The sequence below is a fragment of the Rutilus rutilus genome (genome assembly GCF_951802725.1).
Source record: "Rutilus rutilus genome assembly, chromosome: 11".
NCBI lineage: Eukaryota > Metazoa > Chordata > Actinopteri > Cypriniformes > Leuciscidae > Rutilus > Rutilus rutilus.
This window is the reverse complement of record NC_140216.1, coordinates 6,004,227-6,023,095: the sequence shown is the minus strand read 5'-3', so window position 1 is coordinate 6,023,095 and position 18,869 is coordinate 6,004,227. Positions and strand designations below refer to the sequence as shown.

Below are 18,869 nucleotides of genomic sequence, written 5' to 3'. Positions count from 1 at the left end.
ACAAAATAAACCGTTCAGGAATACACAAGAACTCATTAACCTGTCTATGGTGACCGATACATTATTCTTTACTTTTATGTCCTAGAAGTATTTTATAAAATAAAAAATACACTTAGTAACTGAACATTTTTGATTAACAACAACAACAAAAAAGCTTTAAATTCTGCCCTCAAGTAGCATTAAACATATTACAAAAGTATACTTATATTTATTATAATGCTATTATAATATATAATATTTTATATATTTTTTGAAAGACATTAAAACTTCTTGCAAGCACGCATTCAAATGTTTAAAAATGACAGGATAGACATTTATATTGTTACAAAATATCGCCGTTTCAAATAAATGCTGTTTATTACGGAACGTAAGATTAAAAACTGTAAATTTCAAAAGCTGTTTATTTCTTCCTTTCCAAATAAATGCTGTTTATTGCTTTAATGCTTTCTATTCAGCGAATAATCCTGAAAAAGTGTCATGGTTTCCACAAAAATATAAATCAGCACAACTATTCAACATTGATAGTAATAAGAGCAGCAAATCAGTATATTAGAATGATTTATGAAGGATCATAATGACACTGAAAATTCAGATTGTCACATGTTGGGGTTTCATGTTTTATGGGGACATTCCATAGACATAATAATTTGTACTCTGTACAAACTGTATATTCTATTTCTCTAACCCCTAAACCTCCCAAAAAAAAGTTCCCACAAGGACAAGGGTTTTGGATATTGCCATCTATGTGGGGATGTTTTGGACTAGGACCACACACACACACACACACACACACACACGAGAGAGAGAGTAATGCCCATATAATCTTGATCCCACTCCCTCATAACCACGTACAGGTGTTAGTCAACCATGCAAAACTAATGAATATGACAAACCATGTTTGCCCCTCTACCACTCCCAAGCACCATCAATACCCATAAGCCCCTGTAACATCAACATGCTCTATTCACAAACATCATCCGCACATGCACATCCTAACTGCACATAATCTTCCCCTCCACATGCAAACAAATTCCACACAGCTTCACTCAAAACAAATTAACCGGTAACAAATACAGCGCAGACTGACTCTGATAGCCCCCTGAGCACATTCACACATGCCACAGCTGCACCTCCACACTTCTGGAAAAACACTACTCAGCCGCTGTGCACACATCAGATAGTCAATCCATTATGTTATCATAATCAAAAGCAATGTGTTTTTTTTTTTTTTTTTTTTTTTTTGCCAGTCTTGATTAAAATGGCCCATGGAGGATTCGATTTGGTTGGAGGGATTAAATGTGATTTATTGTGATTGTAAAAGAGTAAAGCCTAGGCAGTTGTAAGCTTTGGAAGAAAGAAAATAAAACATTAAAAAGGAAACTCTGGTAAGGTCATTCCGTACATAAAAGAGAATTTATGATTACAAGCCTTGCACAGTGCAAAGTTCATTTTTTCCCTCTGTTCACTTTTTCCAGAGATGCTTTTAAAGACTTTGTCCAAAAAAATAAACTTTTGTGAACGAATTAAGATGAGTAATGGGCTTATATCACCATAACTGATTGTAGAGTCACAATGAAATGTCCAAACTATAAAGGCTGGTTGAGAATATTTTGAGAATATCTTGTAAAAAGATACAGATTTTATAAGATACAGATTAAAGATTTTTTTTTTTTTTCAGGATACAATCAGCATTAATTTGAAATAGAAATATTTTGCAACATTATAAATGTCTTTACTGTACTGCATCTGATCAATTTAACGCATTGCTAAATTTCTTTCAAGACAATCTTATTGACCCCAAACCTTTGAACGTTGGTGTATATAATTCATTTTCATGTTTAATTATTAATAAAATGGATACCACACATTTTTGAAAAATGCATGTCTATTTAAAGGTAATTTCTAATGTCTGTCATCAATGTAATGTCTAATGTCTGAGTGCAAGTTAAGACATGCATTTATTAAGATCAATTCTCTGCTGAATCAATTTAACTAATCATGGAAATTGAATATGAATCAGAGTGATGCTTGCCATGAATTAATGAATTCACAGAAGAAGACAAAAAAAAAAGCAAACTTCACCAGTTTTACTTGATTATGCACAGGCACAGTGCAATAACTACAGTGAGCTGGAAGCAATTAGAAATCGCAGTATTGTGGTTCAGGCGACAACAATAAAAGTGGAGGCGAGAGAAAGATGATTGTAATCTTGAAAATCTGAAGCTGGGAATTGTTTAAATGAACAGATAATTGTTGTAACAGTGACAACACAAACAGATCTATATTGAAAGAGAGAAAAAATACACCTATGAAGTCCAGAGCCTCTAATTTTCTCTTCTGTACAGTACAGTATCAATCTCCCCCTGCAAGACTCTGATAATGAATAAAGAGCACTGAATGTTGCTTCACTCCACTGGCTCGAGCTTTGGGAGTGATTTTGCCATGTTTGGGTTTATAATAGCGATAAAAATCTCAATATCTCGCCTCTTTTTAATCACACCAGCGCATTCATCTCGGAATGATTTGGAATGTAATTTGGTGGGGGAGGTAATCAGGTTTTCGCGTTAATTGACTTTGCGGCCTGCAGATAGAAGGGTTTTTCTGCTCCAGTAATTACCGCCCGCCATTCTCCTGTCTAGTCAGGTCTGCCTGTTGCCGTGCCGACCACCTCCCGGTGCGTATTAATGATGCGTGAGGTGTGCTGCGCCAGCGGGGAGTAACACAAAAGGAAATACTCGAGACACACAAGATTCCAGCGTTCACGCACAGGTACATTCTGTCTACGAGTCGGCACAGTAGACGCAGCTGCCATCATAATCAACAGCTTTATCTATTAAAACGGCAACATTTTTGCTTTGCTGCACCGTGTCCCTCACTCTCGAAGTGTGTAGTTGGTGACCAAAGTTGCAGAAGGTCAAGCTTTTGCAACAGTCTCTTTTGCTCATTGTCAAAGAATGACAGTAACTCGCTGTCAGTGTGAATGTATCTCACGTCTCCCTCTTTGTCCTTTTCTCTCCCACCTTATTTGTGATGCTTCAAAAACTCTTTTGTATCGCTCCTCCCCGATATAAACAGACTCCGAGCGCAGATGTTTTCCGACACAAATACAAACAGAGCGTGAACTAGAATACATGCGCGACTCTCAAAGCTTCTAAATAAACAGGCACACAGACGCAACCAAAGCATATCAACAGACAGAGTTACATCATCAAGAGCTCACAATGCAGTCAAAATAGGGGAAAAAAACTATTTTGTTTGACGTTTTCTTGTACATCCATAGGCTGAGAGATGCTTAATACAAAGTTCTACCAGTAGGGGGAGCAGTTTTGAAAACCTACTTGTGTTCTCTTTATAAGAACCTACTGAGTGAAATAGGACGCAGCGTGTGTGTCGATTCATAGAGATCCCTCAGGAAAAGCAACATTGTTTCAATTTTTGAAGACAATGCGGTAATAAAACTCCCGTCGTGGCGACTGACAGGTTTTTTTGGATGGGAATCGCATCACAAGACAACCAAATCATGAGATTGAAGCCATTGTGTTTTGAAAACTGGGAATTGGGTGTCAAATTCTCACTTTGACGCTTGAGGTGAGAAGAATGATGCGCTCATTTCATCTCGCTAATTCATTTAACGTAGTGTCAAAGACTTCATCATGGGGACTCATTATGATTGCAAATACAAACACTGATGTCAATATGCTCTCAACTGGGTTGAATAAATAACATGAGATCTAAAATATATGTCAGAGATTGTGTGTGTGTGGAGGGGGTTGCAGATGTATGACTTACGGGTTTCCGTAGTCCCAGACCACACACTGAGGATCTGTTGTGCCCTTAGAGGAGAAAGAAGACGGGAAGAGTTAAGAATGACTCCAAAACAAGACAATAAGTGTTGCATGGCAGTACAGCAGAGAGGAAAATGTCATAAATAGTGTATGCATACAAAAGCTGTCACTGGGACAGTACCCTTCAAAAGGGTTCTAATATGTACCATTTAGGTACTAATATGTACACTTTTGGTACCAATATGTACCTTTGAGAGACTAAAATGAACTCTTTAGGTACAAATGCGTACCTTTTGAAAAGGTGCCGCCACCGTGACAGCTTTTGTACCTTTTTTTTCTGAGAGTGTATGTGAATGTGAAGGGAGGGAGAGCATATGTGAATTTCATTGATTTATATAACAACATATCAAAGCAGGTGGCATCTATAAACAAACAATGATTGGCTTTAATTTGAAACATGTGTTGTTATAGCCTGAAAGCCTGAACAATGTGTTTGTATCATTTTTCGGACTAAATGATTTGCTTTATAACACAAATATATTCACATGTTGCACGTGTGATTAAATTGTCCAAATTTTAGAGGGGGGAATTTTATGTATGTGCTGAATGATAGGGAACCTTCATCCACATATTGACCCAGTTCCAGTGTGCGGACAATTTTTTTTAAAACTAAACAAATGGATGGATGGATGGATGGATGGATGGATGGATGGATGGATGGATGGATGGATGGATGGATGGATGGATGGATGGATGGATGGATGGATGGATGGATGGATGGATGGATGGATGGATGGATGGATGGATGGATGGATGGATGGATGGATGAATGAAGTATTATTAAATATTAAAATAAAACAATTTTATAATTTGAATTTATAATTTGTAAATTTTTATATACTTTCTAGGTGTCAGGTATGATGCACACCTTTTATATTTTTTACATTTATTGAAAATAAACTGTCAAATCATACGTAAAAAATTGCTGTATTTCACTATAGTAGGGGATCATACACAGAATATGCCATAATTTAAAGCTCAATACATTTGAAGAGAATGAAATCGAGTTTGAAAGGTGACGCCCTCACTATTGTTGAGTGACGCCCACAACCGTAACCCTGAAAATGAAATGTGGAGGCAAGCAAGTATATATATATATATATATATATATATATATATATATATATATATATACACATACACCAATTATAAACAAGTCCCAATTTATGCATTTAACGATTTATATATATATATATATATATATATATATATATATATATATATATATATATATGTAAAGGAACAGAAAAAATATGTATTCCCAACAGTCAGGCAATAATAATAATAATAATAATAATGATAATGATAATTTCTCTTGAGCCCTGAGTGCAAGCTCCAGATGAATAATTAAAAAAAGAAGAAGAAAAATCTTATTCTTAATTCATTCGTTAGAGTCTGGGATGATGCTCAGTGTGAGGCTCTAATCAGTGTTCAGTGGTGCATATCTGGATGAACAGCTCATTATCGATTCTTCAGCGAATCAACCGGTATAATTGACTAATCTGTCTCTGCTCAAGTTATGCCTACTATGTTTTTTTTAGGAGGAGGAATCCCAGATGGGATCTTATGACCTGAACAATGATCACCCCTGACCTTCCGGGGTATAACAGACAACCATTACGGCTGCCAGAATCAGAGGGCAATTATGTCTTGTTATGTGGTCTCAGAGAGGTTGTATACTTCAAATGAGGGCAGGCTCAGCGAGATACAGACACTCGCACCATTTTAAACATGTCATTGCCCCCAAGTGGTTAAGCAACGCCACACACTGGATTGGATCAAATGATTGAGTCACATGTTGACAGCTGACACAAAGTAATACGTGTTTGAATGACAGATGCTTGACACAGTCACAGTCCACACTCCACAGAGTCCAGAAACATTCGCACAGCTGTTCGATCATTATAATATGTCTAGCAAGGCAAGTTTTAAGTGTCCAGTATGGACTCAGCCATTCCACTAGCTCGAATGAACTTATCAGAGACACAAACAGATGGCTTTCCTACTCCCATTCATAATGAGAACAAATGAACAGAGCGTTTTTGTCATCGCAGGTGGTAAACAAAACATGCAACCGAATACATCATTTCGACTCTCAAATGACTGACAGTCGGATGACATCGGCGATCAATAACTGGCCAGTCAATGACACAGCCAATGACACATCTGGAGTGCACCGCCTCCATTTCCCAGCATCCCCTGGGGGGTCAGGATGGCTCAGGCAGGCTGTCTCAGAGCAGCTGTCCACATAGAGAGGACAAGTCCCAACACACAGGCTCAGATCCCCACCACCCCTCGTGTTCCAAACATCTGTGACCAGGGCACCGCTGCACAATCTGGACACCGACCCCCGCCAAGGTCTTTCGTACGCAGATGGGGCTCACCCAGGACCACGGCTGAGCGGGGCACGACCTCGGTGTGACGAGGGACGTGTGCATAGAAAAAATTCATGAATCACGGCCACTCCCGCATTCCCGAGACTCACGCTTCTATGGAGGAGATAGCAGGTAAAGGTTGCCATGCCGACTCGGGAACATCACAATGGCAGCGTTCTCTGCACAGCTGATATCTGCACTGATGCACAATCCAATCTGCAGGTTTCGCGCTTTGCATAAATCCTTGCGGGTATATTTTTATTAAAAAAAAAATTCCCCCGTATAAAATATTGAGAGACTTTATGTGTAGTACTTTATGTCCTGTGTTTTTAGGGGTTGTTAAAGACGTACTATTCATAACAGAGGATTATTAATAGAGGGTCATCGTAACAGAACTGTATTTCGTGCCTGATTAAGGTGTTCAAATAGACTCACTGTGCTAGAAGCTTGTGCTCACACCATTGCAGAGGCAATTTGTCAGCATGAGTGAATGTGCATTGGGGACACTATACTGTCAAAGAGCATCGTCCTTCGGATGAGACGGTAAACCGAGGTCCTGACTCTATGTGGTCATAAAAAATCCCAGGATGTCTTTCGAAAGAGTAGGGGTGTAACTCCGGCATCCTGGCCAAATTTGCCCATTGGCCTCTTCCATCATGGCCTCATAATCATCCCCATATATGTATATATATATATATATATATTAATTGGCTTCATCACTCTGTCTCCTCTGCACCAATAAGCTGGTGTGTGGTGGGCATTCTGGCGCAATATGGCTGCTGTTGCATCATCCAGGTGGATGTATAATATATATATATATATATACATGTTTATCAACCCCACACTTAAGAACGGCAGTGATGCAGTATGGTTAACACAAGGTACATCAGAAAATACTATGATGAATTATGTAATAGTTTGTAGAGGTGAGGCATTTAATATTAATGCCTATTAAAATATGAATAAAAAGCATAAGATACTTACATTGAGCAAAGGTGCCAGTTCCACAGATACCAAGGGCTCGGTTGGTTTCGGTAAAGGACGCACCGTCACTGTCAGAATCTTTGAGCTGATCACGAATGGATCTCTGGAAGGAAGGAACATTGAGTGAGTTAGACCCACAATCGACTTCACACTCCATTTCACATCTATCGATAGGTATCAAGGTTGAGCAACATTCAGAACTTAAGAACGGTCTCCCTTCGTGACTGAAATGGCCAGAACAACAGGATGCTTAATTGGAATTTGAAATTAAATGACAGAATAGTGAAATATGAAACTGAAATTCAAACAAATCCAACATAGTCAGTTAACAGAGGATGTTTATAAGTTACAATTTTTTTTGTGTCAAAACATAATTACATAATAATTTTTGACTTATTCTGCATATTTATTCCCAACTATTTAGACACTTATAATTTTTTTCAATATTACTCTAAACACATTTTTTTTAATATGTATATATATATATATATATATATTTTTTTTTTTTTTTTGGAAGTAATATATAGAGTGAATTTAACCCTTGTATTATGTTTAAATTCTGAGTACGTTTTTTTTATGTTTAAGGTTAAATTGACCCTAATTGGATTCAATACAATTCATGAAAAACAAAACAAACAAAAAAACATGTGAACAAATTATTTTTTAAACTGTATTTGACAACTATTTGGATAAAAGTGTCTGCCAAAGGCCTAAATGTAAATTTAAATACCCTCAGCGGGTAGTTGAGAAACTGACATGGAAAATACCCTATGCCATGTTCATGACCCTAAACGAGAAATTGTCAAAAAAAATTCTAAATAATAATAATAATAATAATAAAAAAAGGAAAAAAAAAGAAAACCTGATTGGATTAGCCACATTTGAAGCTTATAAAAATAGCCGATATATGCACAGTTGTGACCGCATGTGGTTCATATATATATATATATAAGGACACCAATTTTCTTTGTGAATGAATAATGTATCGTAAATAAATAAATGTTCTTCCTTAAAATACAGGGTGCATAAGTTTGGACACCCCTATGTTAAATTCCCATAGAGGCAGGCAGATTTTTATTTTTAAGTATTTTTTTTTATTTTTTGTTTAGGATACTATGCATCCTGATAAAGTTCCATTGGCCTTTGGAATTAAAATAGCCCCACATCATCACATAGCCTTCACCATACCTAGAGATTGGCATGGGGTACTTTCCATAAGATCATCTCTCAATGCAAATCAAACTAGCTATTAGGCTAACTGAAATAAAACCATGCCAATCTCTAGGTATGGTGAAGGCTATGTGATGATGTGGGGCTATTTTAATTCCAAAGGCCAAGGGAACTTTATCAGGATGCATAGTATCCTGGATCCATGAAGTAACTGGCCTTTAAAAATAAAAATATGCCTGCCTCTATGGGAATTTAAAATAGGGGTGTCCAAACTTATGCACCCTGTATTTTAAGGAAGAACATTTATTTATTTACGATGCATTATTCATTCACAAAGAAAATTGGTGTCCTTAAAGGTTGGATTTTTCCTATTTTTTTTAATTAAGGCATTAAGTTCAGTTTCCAAAAGATGATTTTTTATTCCTCTTTTTAGTCAACTTTAGTATGGGTGTCTAAACTTATGCATAGCACTGTATATATTGTCCCACAAAATAACATGAATACTTTACTTTTACTTTTACTTTACTTTTACTTTACTTTACTTTACTTTACTTTTACATTTCAATTTGATTCAACTGAATTCTGAGTGGTGCACAACCCTGGATGGTATTCAATGACAGAGCATGATACAATGGCTGAGTGCCGCTGCACAAGCGTCTGTGTGTTTTTGTCTTTTAAATCCACGGCAGAGCTATTCTGGACCATCCTACGCTAAATAAATCCATCCATTTTTTGTTGTGTGTGAGTGTATGTGTGTGTGTGTCATGGAAAGAGATACAACTTGTGTATCCATGGGAGTTGGGTCACATGGAGTTACATTCTGTCACAAACAAATCGGGCAGGTTAGTTCCCTCTGGGGCAGTGGGAGCGAGGATCTGTCTTCAGCGCAGAAAATTAATGAGACAAAAACCAAAAGCAGACTAAAAACAAACAAATAGCCCTGATCCCATACATATTCAACAAGCCCTGTCACAATCAACCACAGTGAGGAGCAATGACCTGGATACCAGGACCTCTAACATGGCTCACAATAGAGACAGAAGCAAACACAAGCAGCGGTTGTCGCCACACTCTTGTGTTCCTCGTCAGGGTTGAGAGCGCTGACATGCTCAGTGAGTTTGGACAGTTAACTACAGACCCCAGCAGGGCTTGAGCAGGACACAAGACATGCCCTCCAGGTTCAGCTGCACGATTCTGCCTAATTACACTTCTCCTCAATACAGAGAGGCTCTCAGAAGTGGCTGGACTGAGGGAAAAGGCAACACAGCACTGGAATATCTAAAAAAGAAGACTTACACTTGCCCTAACCGTGCGTGGCATGATTATTTTCCATAAGTACCTTTTATATCCACACTCAAAGTGCAAATGACGGGTGACTGTAGGAATATGAACAAAATATACGTGAAAACAGTCCTTGTTAACCCTGAGCTCCTAAAAAAAATACCATATGAGATTTTGTCATATTTTCCTCAATTGCATTTGTGTTTTAGTCAAAGAGTTTAATTATTGTCACAAAGCATATTTTTTATTTCAATGAATAGAGAAAAAAAAAAAAGTAGTTATGTTGACAAAAGTAAAAACTTTGTTCAGGACCATAATAAAACTAATATTATTGAAAAAACCCAATGCACCCAAAAAAAAAAAATATATATATATATATTAAAATGATTTATTTTATAAAATCAAATCAAATAATAATAAAAAAAAAAAAAAAAAAATGGGCACACATTAAAGGTTTATAAAAATAGCCACAAATTAAAGGTTAATAAATCATTCAAATTGTATTACCTGCCTATTACAAATTAAATTGTCACTAGATAACAATAATGATAACAATAGAGAAATTGGATAAGTGTAATTGCATACTTTAATTGATATTATAAATCAACTGATAACACACAGAAAAATAGATCAAATATAACTTAATTCAAAATTGAAAACTACTATTCAAAATTCATTTTGAATCACTTGTGGTCAATCTCTGTGAGAACAGAGTGAGAACACCTGAGTCAGTTTGATAAGGCAGGCCAGCTATAGTGTTTAAGCTGTGTAACATAGCTAATTTGAGGAGCCAACATTAGGATATCCATGGCACGGATCATGGGATTAACAGGTAGTGCAGGAATAGTATTCTAGGAATAGAAAGCACTGTAGGTCCGTTTTAGTCTGCTGGTCTAAAACTAGTACAGAGTACAGTATGCCAGCTCAATGAACCCACAAAGGGTGGCAAACTTTACTGGATTAAACACGGTTATGAAGAAGTAGGTGGGACACTTTTTTGCCATCGAGATGACTGGGTAAATGTGTCCCAATCAACCTGAATTCGCCATATGAACTGTCGACCTCCCATCAGAATATAAAGGGTAAGGTCAAGACCTTCAAATAAGCATCTTAGCCATATAAGCTCATTTCTCGACAGATTAAAACAGGCTTAATGATTGTTCCACTCAAACCCTGAAGGTTCACATTCTGATAATTGGCCATGGTCTCAATCATACGCTAAGTAACAGAATGAGTGTCCTTGACATAGCTTTCAAAAATATATTAAAACACGCGAACGCACGCATTCACACACATTGAAGGAGTGGACTTACTTTGGTGGGGGCATGATGAAGCCGAGGGTGCGGTACAGGATTGCTCCGATCACAAAATACGGAGTGTCGTCTGATTCTGCAGGACAAAAAAGGGTCAAAGTATCAAAACATATGACTTGAAATGTTCTGAATGTCCCAGATCAAAACTCAACCAAATATGTCAAGCTATAAAGAGCAGGAAACATCTTTTAAAATGATGGAAAAAATCTTAAAATGTGTGATTGATTTATGAAAGTTTCAATTGAACGAGTCAGAAGAAATCTTTTGTTGCAACAATCTAGTACAATGTAGTAATATTATTTCCTTGTGTGTGTGTGTGCGCGTGTAATTCAGAAAATTTAAATAAAATGTGAATACATAAGGAAAAAAAGAGCATCAATTCATTCAAATATGAAGGGAAAATGATCGCATCAGAACAAACATATGACCATAATAAGCAGCTCCAGCTGAGTGAACCAAAATACAAAGCAGAATATAAAAGAAAGGCTTTTAAGAAAAGGCTTTTCAGTGCATAGCTTGACATTTAAAAGACAAAGAAAAGAGGACTTTGGTACAGATACGACAACCGATTCTGTTCCCAGGCCATCTGTCCACTCCTCCCCACTGGCTCCGTACCCTTGTTTCATCTCTGTGCTTTTCATATAATTTGTTTTGTTCTCTCCTCAGCACGAGTGCCTTGCCTCCACATGCACCTCATCATCTGTTCTTTTCTCAGACGCTATTTATCATGGACCTCTTTCTTCTACATCCCTCCTCACTCCCATCCAATTCTTCTTCTTCTCCTCGGAATGTTTTTCCCTCGTCCCTAAGTAAATGCCATCATATTTCACTTATGGAGGACAGGAAGTGAAAGCGATACAGTAATAGGTGATGTAACGAGCCTAAAGTCCATATTTCATTGCTCTAATGTCTTTACGTGGCAATGGAAGTCCTCACAGCTATTCAAAGTTCAGTCGGAGATGGAAAACGAACATTTAGACCTGTTCTAAGGCACTTCGGAGGATTTTACTGCAAATTTTATGAAGAGAAACTCAGGCAAGCATGTCTGAATCACTGTTGCAATGTCCACTGACATTATGCAATTTAAGGTTTAATAATTGAGCTTGAATAGAGCTGGTTAAAATCACTGAACACAATATGCATACTCTCTGATGCAAAAGAATATGCCTGTAACATCATAACGTGATCTCATTAGCATGTATCATTTGTGCATTTGTACCTCTCTAATGTAATTTATGGTTTAGAACTGTAGAATACGTATTATATGTTTAACATCATTTTTTTTAAATACTCGGTTTAACACAATAATACTTTTTATTGTGAAATGCACTTTATAAATGAATCTGAAAATGTTTCTCTTCATGTATGTTCCAGTGTTGTTTTAGTATTACTTATTTTCTATTATGTATTATTTTTATAATTTGAATTAGCTTTTATTTGTATGTGTTTTAGTAATTTTGTTATCTGCTTTTATGATTTTTTTATTATAATTTTAAACCTATTTTATTTCAATTTTAGTCATTTTAGCACTTCAACTTCAGTTTAAACTTATTTCAAATTTTTTTTTTAAGATGATATATATAGCCTCTTTAAAAAAAAAAATATTCGAAAATAATTTAAATAAGTGATACATAGTGATATGTATACAGTGATATACAGTATGTATGTATATATGTGTGTGTATATATATATATATATAAAATACTAAACCTAAAACTGAAATAACAATAGATGTAAAAAATTAAAAATAAAAGCAGATAACAAAATGACTAAAACTTAAAATAAAATGAAAATAAAAATATACAATTAAAAGCCAATTCAAATATATATATATATATATATATAATTATATATAGTACCAGTCAAAAGTTTGGAAACACTACTATTTTTAATGCTTTTGCAAGAAGTCTCTTATGCTCATCAAGCCTGCAGTTAAAAAAAAAAAAAAAAAAAAAAAACGTAATATTATGAAATATTATTACAATTTAAAATAATGGTTCTCTTTTTTAATATACTTTAAAATGTAATTTATTTTTGTGATGCAAAGCTGAATTTTCATCAGCAAGTACTCCAGTCTTTGGTGTCTTATGATCCTTCAGAAATCATTCTAATATGATAATTTGATACTCAGTTATTATCAATGATGGAAACAGTTGTGCTGTTCAATATATTTTTTTGGAATACTTTTTTCAGGATTCATTGATGAGTAAAACGTTAACAGCATTTATTCATAAAAACAGCATTTATTTAAAATAAAAACATTTCTAACAATATAAATCGTTACCATCACCTTTTATCAATTTAACACATCCTTGTTGAATTAAAGTACTAATTTCTTTAAAAAAAAAAAGTTATTGTTCCCAAACTTTTGAACGGTAGTGTATATTGTCACAAAAGATTTCTATTCTAAATAAATACAGTTCTTTTTAACTTTTTATTCATCAAATAATCCTGAAAAAAGTATCTCAGGTTATAAAAAAATATTAAGCAGCACAACTGTTTCCAACATTGATCATAAATCAGCATATTAGAATGATTTCTGAAGGATCATAAGACACCAAAGACTGGAGTACTTGCTGAACGAAATTCAGCTTTGCATCACAAAAATAAATTACATTTTAAAGTATATTAAAAAAGAGAACTTATTTTAAATTGTAATAATATTTCATAATATTACTGTTTTTTTTTTTTGTTTTTTTTTGTTTTTTTAACTGCAGGCTTGATGAGCATAAGAGACTTCTTTCAAAAGCATTAAAAATAGTAGTGTTTCCAAACTTTTGACTGGTACTGTGTATATATATATATATATATATATATATATATATGTATGATGTTACCTAATAATATCTTTTTGAAAATGATTCTGTCAATAAATTTAATGGAAGTGCTATTTTAGAACATCATGCGCTAAAATTAAATCCGTAAAAAATGTGCATCAGCCATTTACACAGATAATTCAATGTCCAAAACCTCCAAACACCAACAAAGTGGACTCTTTTAGCTCAGTTTACTGTTAAAGAATGAATAAAGGGAGGCGTGTTTCACCCCTTCACTGAGAACGGGGACGTCAAAAGACAGATGACGTAACACATTCAGCGATACTGCAATTCTCATCAGCCTCAGCAAATCAAATGCCAATCAGCTCCACAGCGGTTCTGACTGCATGTTAAACTATGAGTTAATGGATGACAATCACGAAACAAGCCCTGATGGTCTGGTCTGAAAGGAGCCTGACTTCTATTTTCCCTCTATTCTCTGAGCTATCACTTTAACAAAGCTATTTTGAGAAAGGACCATGATGAACCTTTCCTTCTCTCTATAGAAAAGCGTTCCGGACAAAGCTCTGCCCAGGGAGCCATCTTATCTCCGATGGCAGTGGGCAGAAAGGGGAGTGTGTCGGGACAGGAAGTTTTTGTTATTTCCTGCTGGGAGGTCCTCCACGGGTAGACAGGTCTGTAATGGTTTAGCCTGGAGTTGTTGAGACACTCGACGAGACACTAGCATTAATGGTCATTTCTTTGATGTCCTTTTGTTTCTTTTTCATTTCATTCAGCACTCTCTTCAATCTTCAAACCAGCTCTTCTCCACCCACATCCTGTGTTTTTATTCTCTCCGGCAGAATATCTCTCGTTTTTTTTTTTCGTTTCTTTTTCTTTCTCTCCCTATCTTAGAAGTCTGAGAAGTGAGTGCCTGTCATGCTGGCGGATCACTATGATTTTCAGTGGCCCATTTATTCTTCCAATTCTCTCAACCGTGTTATCTGTCTCTTCCCAAACCGCTGACTGATTGCATTCAGTTCTGTAAGGCCACATACATACAATGCAGCTAAACACAACTTTGCACACTTTTCTGTTCTGTACACGCAGATTTGATTATTTATTGGTGTACAGGAGTTCGACTGCGCAGTAAATACTTAAATGGGGAAAGATGTTTGAATGGCAAATGTCAAATCAACAATAGCACAATCGGTTTGGAATTTGTCAAATCATGCTAACATAAAATGTAACATAAATCTAGCATAGAACATTTTACAGGTTGATTTTATTAACACGTAAAGAGTCATTAAGGGGACATGGATATGTTTGGAAGCTTGTTTCTGCCACAGAATAAAACATTTTAAAAGATAATTGCGACTTTTTATCTCATAATTGTTAGTTTACATCTCGCAATTCTGAGAAATAAAGTCAGATTTGCGAGATATAAAGTCAGAATTGCGAGATATAACGTCAGAATTGCATGATATATAAAGTTGCAATTGCGCAAGAAATAAACTCGCAATTCTGACTTTTTTTCTAAAGTTATAAAGTCTAATTCTAAGGAACTCTAAGGACCATTTTCTCGCAACTCACAATTCTGACTTAACACGTAATTGCGACTTTATATCACGTTTATTTTTACATTTTATACACTTTATATGTACATCCAAGATGTAAATTTGCAAAAAAGTCAGAATTGTGAGATAAAATTTTGCAATTACCTTTTTTATTTTTCATTCTGTGGTGGAAACAAGATTCCATAGAGATGCCAAAATATGAGATATTTACTTGCAAAATGTTGCATTCTCTCACAAAGGTTTTGCAAAACTAACTCGCAAAACTTTTGAGAGTGAAAGCAAAACTGGTGATAGATAATTTAAGGTGGGAGCAAAAACTGTATTTCACGCAAAATTTCTTGGGGGAATGCAATAATTTACCAGAGAACACAAAAGTGTTGCGAGCAAATGTAAAGTTTCTTGTGGGAATGCAAAGTTTTGAGAGTGAATGCATAAGTAAAAAAGAAAAAAGTAAAAAAAAAGATCCTATCATTTCCAGCACTATGTCCCCTTATGGGCTCTGTAAATATGCACATTTGTTCTGTCATGAATAAATTCTGTTGCAAATATATTTCGTTCTTTTACCTGAAAGGCGAGACTTTCAGTCCTACGGTTAAGATTTAAGTCCCATTCATTAACTCCTGCTTTCTGTATAATTTAGATGGCAGCCACTAACAATATAATCATGCATATTATTCAGGATAACACACTAAATGTAACAACTAATCAACTTTTAGGTGAGAGGTGAAAACACTTCCCATATTTATCAATTTCAAACAATTTTGGAACTGTATTTTGTCGCTGCTAGATATCCAATGTAAATCGCTGATTTAGGTGACTCATTCCCACATTTAAATATGGTTGCAACACCCAAAACTTTGCAGTGTGTACATGTTCTAAGGGGGATGGGAAAAAGTAAAAGAGTCAAGAGAAAGATGTTAAAGAATGTCAAATGGGACAGGGAAGAGAGTCATATAACATGCTAGGACACCGGAACAGTTCACATTAAGCAGCTGAACCCTGACGGGATAGTAAGAGTCACTGCTGACACCAGGATCTCATCAATAACAATGATGGAGCTGCATGCAGGGATGCAGTGGAACTCACATACTGTACGAGTACTGTTACATGATGATCGAAAAACACAGACTTTACGAGGGCAAACCTACTATGATAAAAAAAAAAAAAAACTACCAGTACCAAAGTTACTTTAAATTGAATCCATGATTCAATTTAAAGAGGTGGGGTGGCGCAATGGATAAGACACATGCCTTTGGTGTGAGAGACCCGGGTTCGAATCCACTGTGAGACACCAATGTGTCCCTGAGCAAGACACTTAACCCCTAGTTGCTCCAGAGGCGTGCGACCTCTGACATATATAGCAATTGTAAGTCGCTTTGGATAAAAGCGTCAGCTAAATGAATAAATGTAAATGTAAAATGTAAATGATACACCAAACCAAAAGTGTGTATTTACACGTTGTACATGTCACATTTAAATATGACTTATGCTATTTTTTTTTTTTTTTTTTTTTTTACTTTAGTGTGTAATGTTGCTGTTTGAGCATGAAAAAGATCTGCTAAGTAACAAAGCACAAATTCTCTATGTCAGTATAAGCCCTTTCTGAACTCCCTGAAATGCCTTGATTGTAGTCTTCCGGGAACATATGCATCACAATATTCCTCATTTAAATAATTCCCGCCCAAGGCATATGCAAAAAAAAAAAGAAAAAAAGATAAGAAAAGAAAAAAGGGCAAGGCCTGGTTGAGTTGCGTTAGTAGAAGTGTGTTGACACTGACTGTTATGGTAAGGGACGTGACATTTCCAAAATGCGCTCGAAGCGGTTGACCAATCACAATACACTGATCGAGCTGACCAATCAGAGCAGATTGCGCTTTTCAGAAGGAGGGGCTTCATAGAGACAGGAACTAAACAGAGCGTTACTGACAGACTAGGAAGCGAGGAGCTGCAACAATGTCAAATTAGTGAAAAAAAATATGTTTTTTGAACATTCAAGCATAAAAACCTATTCTAGTAAACCAAAAAAAAAAAAAATCAAGACTTTGTATAAGGGCATCATATGGCCTTCTTCACCAGTCAGGATTTTGCGAGCTGGAATCAAACTTGTTTTACCCACAAGAGCACAATTGCTCAACATGTCAGAGTTCATGCACTGACACACCATATCTTGCATTACTCACCATCGGAGGACAAGGTAAAGACTTCTTTGGGGATGAAGAGTTTGTCGTCTGAAGAGCGTGCCCAGTCTTTCATCCCTCTCCTCCCCTTCATGGGGAAGTTGATATCACTGGAAACAGCCGAAACGGGCTCTCGCTGGATGGTGATTACTGACAGGACCAGAGAAAGACAGATTAACAGTCTGGAAAGTTCAAATATTAAACGCTTCACAGAAGCACTTTTAAGAGATGTTCACTGCAGGACGACGTGACCTTTATTTGTGGCACTACTGCGTAGATGCCATGGGAACTCACTGAGGTTGTTGGTGACAACCAGAAAGCTCTGGAACGGCTTCTGAGCCTCTCCAATTAGATGAATGAAGTCTTCCACAACTCGCATCAGAAACACAGAACCCGGAGAGACCTGGAAGGAAGTCGCATAATCACAAAAATACACATACAAACATGATATGAGGTTTAGTCAAGCCCAGTTTTTGGGTATGATCTCTGAAACATACACTACCGTTCAAAAGTTTGGGGTCAGGAAAGCTTTTTATAAATTATTACTTTAGCCCACGGTTTCACAGACAAGGCTTAAACCTAGTCCCAGACTAAAATGCATGTTTGAGCTGTCTTAACTGAAAGCAACTTGCACTGTCATAATCTTAAAATATGTCAGTGCCATTGTTTTATCTAAAGATGCACACCAGTAATGTTTTTTTTCTATGGCATGTTTATAAAAGCTACTTAAAGATCCTAATTGAACTAAGGCCTAATTCTGGCTTAATCTAAACCATGTCTGTTCTTGAGTGTTGCTCTTTCTGAAGGATAATGTGACTGAAGACTGGAGAAATTATGCTGGAAATTCACCTTTGCCATCACAGGAATAAATTACATTTAAAATCTATGAAAATAGAAAACAGTAACTGTAATGATATTTCACCAATATTACTGTTTTTGTTTTTGATCAAATAAATGCAGAATTGGTGAGCATAAGATGCTTTTTTTTTTTTTTTTATAAAAAATGTCTTACCAACCCCAAACCTTTGAATGGTAGTGTAATAACCCTCATAATTCCCAGACAAACATAACTTAATTACCATAAAATGTTTGCTGTCAAAGACTAAAATTGAGCTAATACTTGTCAACAGTAAAAAAACTGTCAAACAATACATTCTACCTTCAAATACTTTTGATTTTCAGTGCAATTTTTACAGTTTACAGCCAGATAGTGGGAGTTTATGATGCAGCCGTGAAACGATGATGGAAAATAAGCATCCACAAGTCAGATGAAGCACAGTATATACCATCATTCCCCCGCTCTCCACTCTGTCATGTTTATAAATTGCCAGCGGGTTTTAATTCACTAGGCCTTTGTTCCAGAAAACAGCATGCCACATGCACATTTCACA

General features: G+C 36.0%; 1 protein-coding gene across 6 annotated transcripts in view; it reads right to left on the bottom strand.

The window, feature by feature from the left end:
- adgrb2 (adhesion G protein-coupled receptor B2) overlaps window positions 1–18,869 on the bottom strand; it is a 312,431-nt gene that overhangs the window by 98,178 nt on the left and 195,384 nt on the right. For all 6 annotated transcript variants that reach the window (XM_084424669.1, XM_084424670.1, XM_084424672.1 and 3 more), the window contains 5 exons: window positions 17,773–17,881; window positions 17,482–17,628; window positions 10,969–11,044; window positions 7,205–7,307; window positions 3,790–3,833 (listed from right to left, as the gene is read on the bottom strand). In XM_084424669.1, coding sequence (XP_084280795.1) covers window positions 3,790–3,833; window positions 7,205–7,307; window positions 10,969–11,044; window positions 17,482–17,628; window positions 17,773–17,881 — 479 coding nt within the window. The remainder of the gene's footprint in view (window positions 1–3,789; window positions 3,834–7,204; window positions 7,308–10,968; window positions 11,045–17,481; window positions 17,629–17,772; window positions 17,882–18,869) is intronic.